Source organism: Tiliqua scincoides, chromosome 3 (genome assembly GCF_035046505.1).
Source record: "Tiliqua scincoides isolate rTilSci1 chromosome 3, rTilSci1.hap2, whole genome shotgun sequence".
NCBI lineage: Eukaryota > Metazoa > Chordata > Lepidosauria > Squamata > Scincidae > Tiliqua > Tiliqua scincoides.
Window position 1 is genome coordinate 87965114 of NC_089823.1, and position 16003 is coordinate 87981116.

Below are 16003 nucleotides of genomic sequence, written 5' to 3' on the forward strand. Positions count from 1 at the left end.
GACAATGGTGTTATAGCTGATGTTCAATTAAGATCAGATCCATGTTAGACTAAACTGTACATTAATATTTTATGCACCAGAATGATCAGGTACCAAGAAGAAGAAAGGCATTTAAACGTTGAATAAGATTTCTGGCTTTCAGTGCTTGCAAGGTAACATAATTAGACAGATTGGCACAGCTGAGAAAAATGTTTCCATGAATATTTAACCTGAAATTAAAATTAAGTATCTCTATGAGGGAAATGCCCATCATTGCACATTATTGATTAAAAAAAAAAATACTCATGACTGGCACAGCACCCGAATGTACCTCTTTCAACTTCAGCATTCTTTGAGTTTTTGTGTGTGTCCTCATTCAAACTGACTACAGTGCCTGGAAATTTGCAGATTATTCTGTATGGTTTATGAAAATATCAGGAAAGTATTTATGAATTAAACAGCTCCCTTGTACAGGCATCCCCCACCCCGTATCCATGGGGTAAATGTTCCTGCTGCTGCTGCTGTGAATACCAAAAACCACAGATAATGGCAAACCCTGCTCCAATTCCCACCTGTTGCACTCATGACTCACCTGTCTTTGTTTGTAAACACTTTGCAACTGAACAATAGACTCGTAGGTGCTAGGGGAACACTAGAGGAAGCAACCGAGAGAATGCTAACAAGGGAAAGCAGAGGAAGCAGACAGATAGTGAGAACGCTAGATTCCGCTTGCTGTTTTGTCACTGGTGCCTCCTCTAGCGTTCTTCTAGCAGCTACAAGTCTAGCGTTCAACTGTCTGCTTCCTTTTCCAAAAAGTGTCCAGTTTGCTAAGTGTTTAAAAATGAGAGGTGAATCATGAGCATGATGGGGGGGAATTTAAGAACCGCAGATAAGTGAAACCACTGATATGGACTCACAGGTATGGGGGACAGGACACCTGTACTGAAGCAGACTGCTCATTCTTCCAGCTTAGTACCCTGGCTAATAGTCGCTCTTCAGAATTTCAGACAGGTCTTTTCCAGCCCAACCTCGAGGTGTCAGGGATTGAACTTGGGACATTCTGCATGCAAGGCAGATGCTCTTCCACTGCTTTGGCTGAGAAAACAATTTCAGGCCATACAATGTGTTTGTAACTGAACTGGGGTTTGAACAAGGAACTTCCCAGCTAACATAGTTTTAACTTCAATAAAATAAGAATCTGAGAGATGATTTGGGATTTTCCAAACATTGGATTATGTCTTGCAATTTTGGGAAATTTTTTTTTTGTGTGCTTCTGATCCACAAGGCAGTGTTTGTCAATATTGGTGTGTACAAATCTGCATGAAACTGTTTTTTAAAGAAGTGTGAATGCTTCTTTTAAATATGAAACATATTTTTAAATCTTTTGTGGAGAAAAGCAAGATTACTTTGGTACATAAACACTGTGGAACTCCTTGCTGCAGGATGTGGTGAAGGCATCTGGCCTGGATGCCTTTAAAAGGGGATTGGACCAGTTTCTGGAGGAAAAATCCATTATGGGTTACAAGCCATGATGTGTATGTGTAACCTCCTGATTTTAGAAATGGGCTATGTCAGATGCAAGGAAGGGCACCAGGATGCAGGTCTCTTGTTATCTGGTGTGCTCCCTGGGGCATTTGGTGGGCCGCTGTGAGATACAGGAAGCTGGACTAGATGGGCCTATGGCCTGATCCAGTGGGGCTGTTCTTATGTTTCTTATGTTTCTTAAGAGTATTAACTTTTATACCTGGCTGTTTTTTACAGCCCAATTCTATCCTTCCTCCCTGCTGGTGCACTGTATCCAGCAGGAGGGGGCGAATTGGAAGGCTTTAAATGGGAAAGGGGACCCCCAAAGATGTCTTGGACCTGCACCAGCGATTTTAATGGTGCAAGTCCTAAGAGAGAAAGGGGATAGGGAGGCTGCTGTTGAATGGGGATAGGATCTGGTTTGCCCCATTGCCGCCAAATCCACCTCCTCCCTCAGCCACCCCACCCCTGTCTTGGCCCTCTCCTCACCCAGTTTAGCCCCCTTCCCACTCCATTTCATCCTCCCCCATCTACCTCCCCTGCTGTCTTACATTCTCTGGTGGATGGCTAGCAATTCCTCACACGCATAGTGTTTGGGCAGTGCAGTACTTTGTGCATTGCCAGAGCACCCTTTATAGCTGCTTTGTGTTAGTTGCTGCCAGTGGAATGCATGTTCTTCTGGTAGCAGGGCCCCATAGGATTGAACCCTTAGGGCACAATCCTAACCCACTTTCCAGCACCAACATAAGGGCAATGCAACTCCAAGATAAGGGAACAAACATGCTCTTACTTTAAGAAGGCCTCCATGAGTGCTACCCAACTGCAGGATGCAGCACACACCCCATTGGCACCACTATGCCAACACTGCAAAGTTGGTTAGAATTTGGGCCTTAGTGGTTTAACTTTTCAACTGAAGACATCATATGTGTGTTGGCATTTACTTTGTTGTGGCCAGGGGGGAGTTGATTTAATGTGTCATATCTTCACTTTCAGCTAAATAATTGCATTTCTTCTTTAGAACTGAAACATGAAATACATGTTTGGAGACTGACAGCACAACGAATTAACCCTGCCAGCCGAGAAGAAACAGCTGTAAAGTGCCTCTTAATGCAGAAAGTTCTTACTCTGGAGATCCTGCTGAGGAAAAAGCTCAAAACTTTCCACCGGTAGGGATTGGATTTATCTGTATTTATATTGTTCAGGAAAAATGTGTGTGTATGGAAACTTAGATTTTATACAGATGCATGAGACAGGAGTTAAGGTTGGCTCTAGATGACCTGGGTTTGTTGTTGAATAGTGTATGATGTGTCCCTAAATGGAGTTAGACTTTACAATCATGAAGTTAGTTTTGATAACGTCAGAGAAAGGTATCATTTGGCCCCTCCTGGTCAAGGAATTAAGTCAGATAGAGGTTGAAAGAGAAGATGTTTCAGACCTCATTAATAAATTAAAGATCAATAAGTCACCGGGCCCGGATGGCATCCATCCAAGAGTTATTAAGGAATTGAAGAATGAAGTTGCTGATCTTTTGACTAAAATATGCAACTTGTCTCTCAAAATGGCCATGGTGCCAGAGGATTGGAGGATAGCAAATGTCATACCAATCTTTAAAAAGGGAAAGAGGGGGGACCCGGGAAACTATAGGCCGGTCAGCCTAACATCTATACTGGGTAAGATGGTGAAATGCCTCATCAAAGATAGAATTTCAAAACACATAGATGAACAGGCCTTGCTGAGGGAGAATCAGTATGGCTTCTGTAAGGGTAAGTCTTGCCTCATAAACCTTTTAAAAAAAGGTCAACAGGCATGTGGATGCGGGAGAACCCATGGACATTATATATCTGGACTTTCAGAAGGCGTTTGACACGGTCCCTCACCAAAGGCTACTGAAAAAACTCCACAGTCAGGGGATTAGAGGACAGGTCCTCTCCTGGATTGAGAACTGGTTGAAGACCAGGAAACAGAGAGTGGGTGTCAATGGGCAATTTTCACAATGGAGAGAGGTGAAAAGCAGTGTGCCCCAAGGATCTGTCCTGGGACCGGTGCTTTTCAACCTCTTCATAAATGACCTGAAGACAGGGTTGAGCAGTGAGGTTGCAAAGTTTGCAGACGACACCAAACTTTTCCGAGTGGTGAAGACCAGAAGTGAGTGTGAGGAGCTCCAGAAGGATCTCTCCAGACTGGCAGAATGGGCAACAAAATGGCAGATGCGCTTCAATGTCAGTAAGTGTAAAGTCATGCACATTGGGGCAAAAAATCAAAACTTTAGATATAGGCAGATGGGTTCTGAGCTGTCTGCGACAGATCAGGAGAGAGATCTTGGGGTGGTGGTGGACAGGTCGATGAAAGTGTCGACCCAATGTGCGGCGGCAGTGAAGAAGGCCAATTCTATGCTTGGGTTCATTAGGAAGGGTATTGAAAACAAAATGGCTAATATTATAATGCCGTTGTACAAATCTATGGTAAGGCCACACCTGGAGTATTGTGTCCAGTTCTGGTTGCCGCATCTCAAAAAAGACATAGTGGAAATGGAAAAGGTGCAAAAGAGAGCGACTAAAATGATTACAGGGCTGGGGCACCTTCCTTATGAGGAAAGTCTATGGCGTTTGGGCCTCTTCAGCCTAGAAAAGAGAAGCCTGAGGGGGGACATGATTGAGACATACAAAATTATGCAGGGGATGGACAGAGTGGATAGGGAGATGCTCTTTACACTCTCACATAACACCAGAACCAGGGGACATCCACTAAAATTGAGTGTTGGGAGGGTTAGAACAGACAAAAGAAAATATTTCTTTACTCAGCGTGTGGTCGGTCTGTGGAACTCCTTGCCACAGGATGTGGTGATGGCGTCTAGCCTGGACGCCTTTAAAAGGGGATTGGACAAGTTTCTGGAGGAAAAATCCATTATGGGGTACAAGCCATGATGTGTATGTGCAACCTCCTGATTTTACAAATGGGTTATGTCAGAATGCCAGATGCAAGGGAGGGCACCAGGATGAAGTCTCTTGTTATCTGGTGTGCTCCCTGGGGCATTTGGTGGGCCGCTGTGAGATACAGGAAGCTGGACTAGATGGGCCTATGGCCTGATCCAGTGGGGCTGTTCTTATGTTCTTACTGCACCTCAGTGACTTGCTGTCTCAAGTGGGTGAAGGGTGAACCATCTGGCCAGAGTCACAGAGATGCCCTCAAAGGCTTCCCAGCCTGGGCATAGAGGAACTTTTAAAAGTGATGCTATTCTTACGCTTAACGGGAGGAGCAATTGTCCTTATTCACCCTGGCACAGCATCTTTTCCAGAGACAGTTTGATGGTGTTTGTAGAATTGAATTGGAAGGGACCTAGAGGGTAGAGTCCAAGACCCTGCCAGTGCAAGCTGTCTGTAAATATAACTATGCAACCTCTGCTTAAAGACCTCCAATTATGGAGAGTCTAGTTAATAGCTAGCCTGCATTTTGTTCTTCTTTTGAGTTTCTGTGGACTTTTCTTTTCAAAATGAAGAAGTTGATATTTCTATTTTTGTTGGAGTTTTTCTTTGCAAGTACCATATGGAAAGATGTAACTTGGCATCTTATTCATAACTTTATAATCATAGTACAGTTGGTGCCCACATAGAAACTTCTGCTCTATAATTACTTTTATTCTAAGGCTGAGCCCTGGCATTAAATTATTGCAGTGAGAACACTGTTCCTGGTGTAACCAGGAAAAGTTGCTCATCTTTTGTTAAACTGATTCATTTTAAATAATCTGGGATGGTAAATTGATATTTCATCAATGGGAGCTAGTGGATAGGAGATTATTTCCTGAATTAGCAATCTACTGGGTGGGATGTGAGATTGTGTGTGTGTGTGTGCATGAGAGAGAGAGAGAGAGAATTAGTTTGCAATTAGACTGGGCATAAAGAGAAAGAGTGATACAGTAGTGCCTCGCAAGACGAATGCCTCATGCAACGAAAAACTCGCAAGACGAAAGCGTTTTGCGATTTTTTTTGGTGACTCGCAAGACGAATTTTTCTATGGCCCTGCTTCGCAAGACGAATTTTTTTGCTTTTTTTTGTTTGTTTTTTTGCAGTTTGCAGTGATGCCTCGCAAGACGAAAATTTCGCAATACGAAACGACTCGCGGAACGAATTAATTTCGTCTTGCGAGGCACCACTGTATTATTCTCAGCAGCATTTGACTGGTTTTGAAGTGACGGGAATCTCCTTAGGAAGTTGCTCTGCAGGCGTCTGATGTACAGTTTGCTATTGTATGGACTGCTTTAGGAATCTGCTTGCTTCCAATATACTTTGTTTATATATTTGTACATAGATATTAACATAGGTACCATAAAATCTCCAGTGCCCGTTTTTATTACAAGAAGGTAGTCCCAGCAATGAGCAGCAATCCCTGAGAACTTCTACACTGTACATTATGGTGACATCTCAAGTAGCATGCCTGCTGTTGGGAACTCCCTTCATGAATGGAAGGAGCATTTTGCTCATGCAGGAGACTGTTGCAAAAATGGAAGGGATCCTTGCAAATAGACCATGCCTTCTATTTATGGAAAACGCTGTTGTCTAAACATTCTCATTAAGTAATAACTATCATGTGGCCATCGTTCCATTTGAAAACATGTGTAAGCTCTTCCAATTAGTTGGAAGAATTGAATGAATTTTGGATGTTACAGGGAGATTGAAGATAATACAATATACCACATTAAAAGCATGTTGGAGTCCTGTGCTTGGGTTTCCTCATATAGCTTTTTATTTATTAAAACAGCCAAGAGGTTTCCCAATCTGGGCCATGGAGCAGGATGATTTTTTTTTTAAATAACCCTTTCCTCTTTATTGTTTTTCCATTGAAAATTCCCCCAAGTTGCTATTTGCTCTCAAAGCTACTAGAGGTCAGTCCTCGGCATCTTCAGGGGTTTCGTTCCTGGAACCCTCACAGATTCTGAAAACTATGGACCCCCCCCCCAGGATGCAGTGGTAGCCATTTTGGTGTTGCTTCATTAGCAGGGGGAACAAATAGGAGTTTTTTTTTTTTTTAACTTTTCCGGTGAGCTACAAAGTTCTGTAGTTTTGCCCAAGTATGTGGAGACCACTGCATTATTTCTGGATGTCCTCATTAAGCTTTCAAAATGATAGGTACTTGGCCACTTGAGTGAGTTAGTATGTACAGGTTGAGTCTGATTATTCTGAGGGTTCTGTTCCAAGAACTCATGTGGATGGCAAAAAACTCACTACAGCAAATCAATTTAAAAAGCAAAGTTTCTTTGCTCTGGTGATTTAAAAACAGCCTTGCTGACCTTTCAAAATGCACACAATCAATCTCTCTCCAGGCGCTTAGGCTTCACTAGGAGGCAGCAATCCCTCCCTTCACTAGGAGCCCCAGCAAGGGGGAAAGAATGCAGAAGGTGATAATAGCTGCCATTGAGCCTTCTTTCATGTGCTCAGGGGGAAGGGAGGAGTGAAACCTGCAGAGAGAATGATTGATGAATTGTAAGCCACCTGCCCTCTGGCATTATTAAACAACTGTTTTCCTTTAATTTAAAGGGCCCTTCTCATCAGCTTTGAGACAGAAAAATACGTGGATACTTAGGTTGAACCTGTAATCACTTGTATGACTGTCTCTCTGCAACAGTAAAAAGCAGTTTTTTAAACTGTGATTTTAAAGGGGTGCATTTTTCCCCTTCCCCAGGGATCTGCACATTCCTTCTCATTTGCAGGGGCCATTCATCTTGAGTCAAATCCGTGTATAAAAAATCCGTGTATAACAAGACTGGATCTGTATATACAATGGTGAAAGGGCAGTGGCTTGCATGTTCAGATTTGAGTGTTCAGCAAACTTAGGAGCAGCAATTCAATTGTAATTATATACAGTTATGTCCAATTGATTTTTATATGACTTCGCTATAGAGAAGTGGGGTACAGAATAGCAGGTACAGTAATTAATGACAAGTACCATAGTTCAATGACAATTTGGAAAGAGATATTTTTTAATCAATATAATATCACTATGTGGGCTTTTGTTTTAGACAAATTTCACAAGAAGATAAAAACTGGGAAACAAATATTCAGGAACTCCAGAAAAAGGTAATTGAATTACTCCCATATTTAGAACTATTCCCATATTTAGAACATTTAGAACTTTTCTATTGGAAAAATCCCTATGGGGGTTTAGAAAAGCCTGTCTATGTAAACTTGGATTAAAGTCTGAAGAGAAATCTGATGACCAAGAAAGGTGATATATAAATACCTGTATTATTATTATTATTATTATTATTATTATTATTATTATTATTAGTTGTAGTTGTAGTTGTAGTTGTAGTTGTAGTTGTAGTAATGAGAAACTGATTACTATATTTAATTATTATTCATTATTTTCTATCGGATTGGTTCCATTTCAGTGCCTGTCAAAGAAGTGCTTTTCATATAGGAAAATTGTTAGGAGTGAAATGATTGAAAATGATGCTATAAAGAAACAGGGAAAGAATATTCTTGGGCACCAAGAATAGAGTATGTGGGTCATGTTATTCCCATCAGGAAAGACATGAATTCCCTATACTCAGTACTATTTTAAAGTGGATGTTGTAACTCAGTTTTATTGCCTACATATTTATTTTCAGCCCTTGTAATTGATAGACATAAGATATTCTTTCACTGGTTTAACTAACAGTGCAAGCCTGTGAATGTTGGAAGTAAGTTCCACTGAGTTTAATGGAAGTTACTTCCAGGTAAATGTGTATAGGATTACAATGTTCAATGAAAGCTGCACCATAGTGCCGAAGCATCTGCTTTAATAGCATTGATTATAAACAGTGTTTCACTGGAAAATGTGTTAAAGTAAAATCAAATCACCCCGATCTGAAATGTAGTTTCTTTCCAAATTTTAAAACATTGCTTTAACAGCTCATGCTTCTCCTCTGGTGTTTTGAATGGAACCATCTGTATAGTCTGTAAACACATTTTTAATAGTTGAAAAAAAGCTGGTATGAAAATGTATATCTGATGAGGATTTTCCTTTGTTAACAGTATTTCTGTGATCTCTCCTCAACAGCACAGAATAACAGACAAAATGCTTCTCATCAAATGTCTGACTGTTTTGGGATTTGTTATCCTGATGTTCTTTCTCAATTCATTTGTTCCAGGAATTCACCTAGATCTTGGTATGTTCCATTTGTTGTCTTTCGTTTTTTGGGCTAGAGAAATAGAAACAAGACTTCACATTTGAATGTGAAGGATTTCCATTAACTTCTTGCATGTATACTTTTTACAATGTGCTGTGAAGGTAAAGATTTGTAAGATTCTGTGTAGATTTGCCTGTGTACTGTGTTGCCAACACTGCTCTACCAATTGGTTATGCCCACAATCTGTTGCCAACACTACTCCTTCACATGTACCTATGTGTACTACACGTGTCATGCGCACATGCACAAAGAACTGAAACTGGGGAAATTAGCAAGCAAGAGGTCAAATCTAGCAGCATGACAAGGTTTGGGATCATTGACATGGATGAGCAGTGCAGACAATCTCCAAGTGCCTCAAATTAGGCTGACAGTAACCACAAGACAAAGCTTTTCAAAGAAGTTAAAGAGTTTATTAAAGAAATATAACAAGTAAAAGGCACATTTAATTTCAAGTCAGTTACAGAGAAGAGAGATACTTGCAAATAGCTGTGCTTGGACAGCAGGAGTTAATTGGAAAGATGACTGAATCTTTTGGGGGAAGAGAGAGAGAGAGAGGAGAGAGAGAGAGAGAGAGAGGAGATAATCTATCCTAGATAATCATATCCTAGGTTATGGCTTGAATTTGAAGTTCTTTTTGAGCAGCAAGGCAGGGCTGCAAAGTTTCCAGGTTCTTAATAGAGAGAGAGAGAGAGAGAGAGAGAGAGAGAGAGAGAGAGAGAGAGAGAGAGCTGGCCCTCAGCTGCTTGCTTCTGAAGTGAACCTGAAAAACTCCCAAATCTGCTTCCAGAGCTGGGAAGTTATAGAACTTTTCACAAAGGAAACACAGGAATATTTGGCAGGACAAAGGAGTTTGGAGAGCTTTTTTAGCTATGTATTTTGAGCTTCCTGGCCGTGATTGAGTTTTCAGGAGGACACAAAAGAGCTTGATGACCTATATAGGGGAGTTACTGCTGAACAATAGTGTGGCAGGATGTGTTATCTCAGGTTCAGGACTTCTTGAGCCAGAACCTGAAAGCAACAACCCAGTTGGACAATTGTAATTTAACATTCAGGCAGGACTTGTTCTTGCCAGCTATCATTTTGTCAGATCTCAAGCACCCAGATTTGATCCACCGCATAGGGGCCTTTCCTTGGGAGCCAGCAAAATCTCACAGATCAGGGAGGCCTGCCTGACTCTGAAACCAAGTTGGAGTCAGTTTAATTGTGCACTTGTTTGGGAAAGAGGGTATCTGTAACAACTGGGATCAGTAGTGGAGCCAGAGGGGGCTGGAGCTGTAAGTCCTACAGGGCTCTGAAACTCATGTGTAAGCTGCCCCTCCTGCTTGCTCTCAGAACCAATCTGAGGAGTGAAAGCAACGTGGAGGTATCGACATTGCTTTGGCCCCCAGATAGACTCCAAGTGCACCTCCAAGGAGGTGCAGTTTACACGGCGGGTTTCAGAGCCATGCAGCACTTACAGCTCTGCCTGCCCTGGCCCTGCTACTGACTGAGATAATTTGAAGGATGATTGCAAACTTATAACTCTTCAGTTCCAAGATGTCTTCCCTCCAGAGCTCTCTGCTCCTCTTACTGGAAACCCAGCAACCGTACCACAATTGAAGACTGCCAGCTCGATGCAGTTCCTCTTCCCCATCCCTACTAGAGTCATGATTGCTGTGTTAAAAAGGAAAAGTGGTGAATTTTTAAGAATATTTTAGTTTGAAATTCTGCGGACATTTTTCCTGGAAGCCAGTTTCATTCAGTACTGTGGAACTTTTAGTGTAAATGTTTGCTTTGGGCTGCATGCATTTATAAAGTGCTTTAACTTGCTTCACACTCATTAACTCAGTAAGCCTAAAATAATAACTCTACTACATAGTGACTTGTGTCTATGCTGTATTAGTGCTTCCTTCAATGCTTGAGGAATGAACAAATGCACACGGAAGGTTGTGTAGTTGCTGAGTCAGTCAGTCCATCTGACTCAGTAATCATTGCATTGGCAGGAGCTCTCCAGAGTTTCAGATAAGGGTTATTCCTGATCCTACCTGGAGTTGCACAGGGATTCAACCTGGAACTTTCTGCAAACAAAACATATGGCTTCTCATTGAATAGTTCCTCCCTTATTCAGTGTGATGTGCCTAGTCATGATTATAGTAGTGTTTGGGTCCTGAGACTCTTAAAAAAAATGAACATCTGTATATACCTGAGACAAAGAAACCAGAGAGCATCTGAATGAATTCAGTATCTGTTCATGGTTTAGAACCTTGCAGTTTTACAAAGCTGTAAAACTGCTTTTACAAAGCAGTTTTACAAAGCTGCAAAGATCTTTCAGTTTTACAAAGCTACAAAGTTGTGACAAAAATGAGCCAAGTGTGGAAGTGTGACATCACTGTGAAACTTAGAAGGAAGCAGTGAGACTTATACTGGTATCGAAATTTGTAGTACATATCTGCCAGCAATGTTGGAGGGTGATTATTGCCAAAATACTATTTTCTTTGGAGGCGATGATTGGTAGTAGAAAGAAGCAATCTGAGAATGTGTTTGTCCTTCCTAATGTATGTTTTGATAATGAGATAGATGCCTCAGGGCCAAATCCTATCCAATTTTCCAGCACCAGTGCAGCCATACCAATGGGGCATGTGCTGCATCCTGCAGTGAGGGGGCAATCATGGAGGCCTCCATAAGAACATAAGAACAGCCCCACTGGATCAGGCCATAGGCCCATCTAGTCCAGCTTCCTGTATCTCACAGCGGCCCACCAAACACAGTGGCCCACCAAACATTTGTTCCCTTTCCTCAAGGCTGCATTGTGGCTGCACTGGCACTGGAAAGCTGGATAGGATTGGGACCTCAGTGAGCCATCTAATGTTATGTGTGACATGCTTTATATCTGTCTATCTATACATATGTGTGTGTATTCACACACAATTTTTTTCTCTCTCAGTGGAATGCTGTGAAATCTGAAACCACCTCTCTCTGAAGAATCAAGAGACCAACATTAATTGCTTTATCTATTCCATATTGGCTTGCTTTTCTGTACTTGGAAAATACAGATCACTTTTCCCTGCTCACTTGGTGCTTTGTAAGCAGCCAGTATGCAGAGAGAGGCGATCTGAAGCTGCAGCAGCTTTTTTCTCCTTCACTATTCTCCAACACTATTTGGTATAAGCAAAGAGGTCACCATTTTTTGCTGTTTTCTCTAACTCACTGCAGGGAGTCATGATGGAAATAGTAGTAGTCAGAAAAGGAAAAGTGGCTTTTCAGAAGGAAAGACAGAAATGCTTTTTTCCCACTATCTGTGTGTCTGTGCCTGATAGGGACAGAGCAAATATGAATGAATGACTGATTAAATGTAATTGGAACTGGCTTCTCCTCATACACAACGAGTTGTCCTGTAGGTATTTTGTTGGGAACAGATCAGAACTTCGGCATGACCAGTTGGACTCAACCAATTAGTTACACTCAGTTTTGAGGGTTCTACTGGCACAGTCTTTAGTGCTAGGCTCCTGAAATACATGCAACTCACTGCTTTCATATTTTATGTGTGCTCTTGCAACAAATTCACAGATGTTAGAATATTCTTCCTGCAGTCAGTAGTTTGAAAAATAGCTTCAATTACATTCAAAGGATTTCATTCAAAAGAAAGGAACACATTGTTTTATTCGTTATAAGACAGACTTTAAACACGGAGCCTTGTAATCAGATTCCCATTCCGATTTCTCATAATCTTAAGCCATACATACATACAAGTTCGTTAACCATCATATAGCACCAAAAATTGTCTTGTATGATAGCCCAGTTCGATTCCTGGATAGAATTGGGCCAGCATGTGGAGGCATTTATGACAGTGGTACACAGTTCTGTTGTCATAAAATGGGTTTAAGGTAAGTCTAATGGTGGTTGGGTTGGGTGGTGGGCAGAATCGGAAGAGAGGAGGATGGAACAGGGAGGAGATGGGGTGGGGAGGAGCCAGATTGGGAAGGGAGTGGTATTGGGAAGCATTCTTTCTGACCCTGATACACCTTCCTGGGTCCATTTGGACTTGCGTCAGCAAAGTAACTGGTACAGATCTGATTAGACCTATGCAGAAGGTGGCAGCTTTACCCCAGGCAAGGGAACAAATGTTTCCTTATCCAGAGGAGACCTCCAGGGTGTAAAACTCCCCCACAGGATGCAGCACGTGCCCTGTTGGTGCAGAGTGAGTTAGGTCAGATTAGGCTGCTTGTGAATCAGCCATCGCAGATTAATGATCACATGCAGACCTTGCAGGTGGTGACAGTTCAGACATTGGGATGAGAATCCTCAGGTGATCAATTCATTCTCATAGATCTGTCCTCTCAAAAAGAAAGAGATGATGGTGTGAATGGTTCTATCATGTGTATGGATATACCTGTGATTTCCTTGCAAGAAGGGAATAGTGTCCTGAAGTTTGTGTGAACTGGCAGTCTTGCATTAGACACAAGAAATGATGAACTAAGGACCATTTCCCAAGAGGCTGCAGACAACTCATAGTATCTATGATATGGCTCTGATGAAAGTTCCAAACACAGCCTCTAAAGTGATGAGAAGAAGGTTAAATGATGGCCTGAAGCCTTGCACCCTTGCAGTGATAAAAGTGCTTCTCCAACTACCAATGAAAACTCTTTCTCCACTCCATCTGCATACTGGCTGGGGTCCAGAGGCTTGTACTAGTTGCCCTCACACATATTGGTGGTATTTATGGAAGGTCTCCTGACTTTGGAGTGCAGCTTTAGGGAGAGCAAAGGGAACTGTAATAGGAGAGGGGGTAGCTTAAAGCTACTGTACTGAGCCCTTTCATTCTTGTCCCCGGAATCTCCCCCCCCCCCAAATCCTGTTTATGCACAGCTATTGATCATATCAGTCAACTTCCATATAAAGAAAGGCCCGTCTCTCACAGGCTCTCATAGTCAGGGATTGCCTCCCCAACAACCCAATCCTATCCCTCACCATTTGTGATGCTGCTGCTGTACCAACACAGCATATGCTGCATCCAATGGGGGCAGTCAGGAGGGGGCAGTCAGGAGATCTGAGAGAGGTAAGGAAAAATATTTTTCTGTTATATCTCTGTAGGTCACCTGGTGGCCTATGAATCTCCTCAGACCTATACTAACTGTAAAGCTGGCTTTAATCCAAAAAGTGAAATGGGGCAGGATGGATTCAGAAAGATTTTTTTCCTAGTGAAGAAATATCCCAGTCTCAGAAATCCTAGCTTATGAGTTGTTAAATGTTACAGACTCTTTAACTCAGACAGTGTAATTCATTGTGCAACTTTGCTCACTGGTTAATGCATCATCAAGCAAGCTATCTTAATAGTGCCCAGCCCGCAGGTGTACACATTTGGTTCCTGTTGCTTATATGCAGCTTTGGGCAGAAATGGCTTAAGTTTGTCTCTTCTCTAAATGTTTCCCAACCCAATATGTGCACCCGGCATAAACAGCAGCATTCCACTTGACCAGAGTAGCTAATCCTAAAGGAAAACAACAAATATACTAAATTCCCTACCAGCCAAGAATGTCTTTAATTCCATTATCTATAATACCAGACACCTTGGTTAAAGACTGTTATATTTTGTTAAGGAAAGATTCATTAATTTCTGAGTTTTACACTATGCCTTCTTCATCTTGCCTTTATGTGAAATGGATTTTTAAAAATTGTATGTTTTACAGAAATTGGGGATAATAAAGTTTTATACAATGATTTTATTTAATACAGATGATCCAACAAATCATTTAGATTTCAGAACATACTGTGCATAACTGCCTGAGTGGGTTCTATGGGGAAAGGGAGGAAGGTGAGAGGAAGGAGAATATATGCATGAGACACCCAAGACAATTTGTTGTCTAGGAGGAAAATTATCACAGGCTTTGGTTTATCATTGATACTCTCTTCCAAAAAAGACCCATACACTTAGAACATTTGTTTGTTTAAAATATTTATGTACCGCTTTTCTTGAAGCTCCATGCAGTGTGAGTGTTGACTGATCATGTTGGAGTCTGGAATCTAATATCTATCAGACAACTCTCTCTGTGTGAGGGGAAGCCAGTTCCAATTATATATGTTCAGTCATTCACACATATCTCTGTTTAAGAGTCTGTGCATCTTCACCCTCCGTAACAAGGGATATATACCAGTTGAACTACTTCGAGCACTGAAAAAGTGGTACATAAATCTTTTAAGTAAACAAAAAAATACAGTGTAATGTTTAGTCCAGATTCACAATGTCCTATTATAGTAACAATATCCTATTAGATGCCTTCTTATCAAACAGCTTGCAAGTGCAACTTATTGCGTGATTCATCTCCGTTTTGTCTGGGTGATATGAACAGTTTTACTTACTCTGTGGTAATTTGTTCTGTGAGCTTTGCACATGCAAATCTCTCAGTTTATATATACAGAAGGCTTGAACATGCTTGTGTGAACTGATCCACAGTGAAACTGAAGGATATCATTTTAACTTCTTGTCTTGATTGTGCTGGAAGTTCTATGACAGAATTAGCAGCAAGATTAGTAATTATGGAGTTGACACTCCAGAAGGCGGAGTGATTTGAGGGATGGTGGCAGAGATAGCAAAAACAATTTCTTTCTTGGATGAGAACAGGCCTGGGGGAGGCTTATTAATCTGGGGTAAGTAATGTGGCTTTATATCAACCATATAAATATTCATGTGTGTATAAAATCTTACCGCAGCATATAATCTTCAGTAGCATCAAGATTTTGCCCTTGTAGCCTGAATTTTAAATAGGTGCCCAGAGCCCTCTAAGATGTCTTTATTTTATTTAATCTGACATCCAATTTCTTCAGCAAAATGTATTATTGCCAGAGCATTCAATTAGGAATGTGTTGAACTACTATGATTAGGAGGTCCCGGTGTTATTGTTATTTCTTTGGCAACCAGTTTGTATATTTATTGACTCATTTCCATAATTTGGAAGAATTTCTGAAGAAATTCACCAGAGAAATTAGACACTATAATAGCAGAGGGCAGCAGCAGAACCCCTTTGGCTATACTCCCTCGCCCTTAAATAAATGACATTGAATGCATTATGCAAAGCTCAGGGGATATTTTGTCTTAATACATAAACGAATGACACCTAGGAAAATAGTGGGATTTGCACATGTAATTCCTCTTTATTTTCCTGTTCATTGATGCTTAGGTAGTCATGCAAGATTGCTACTTTAACAATCATTTCCATAGTTGAATGAATGAACATAACAGGCTGGGTCCTGATTAGTCATGTGTGACCCTTGCCGAGAGCACTGTCTAGCAATGATAAAATATGTACATTACTCTGGGGGGGTCTTATATGCTCAGCTAGAAATTACTTTTGAAGTTTT

At 41.3% G+C, this 16003-nt stretch overlaps 1 protein-coding gene across 1 annotated transcript in view; it reads left to right on the forward strand.

Annotated features, from left to right (window-relative positions):
* OCA2 (OCA2 melanosomal transmembrane protein) overlaps positions 1-16003 on the forward strand; it is a 173540-nt gene that overhangs the window by 86332 nt on the left and 71205 nt on the right. Inside the window, exons 15-17 of the mRNA XM_066621921.1 lie at positions 2522-2669; positions 7517-7574; positions 8539-8647. Of these exons, the coding sequence (XP_066478018.1) occupies positions 2522-2669; positions 7517-7574; positions 8539-8647 (315 nt within the window). The remainder of the gene's footprint in view (positions 1-2521; positions 2670-7516; positions 7575-8538; positions 8648-16003) is intronic.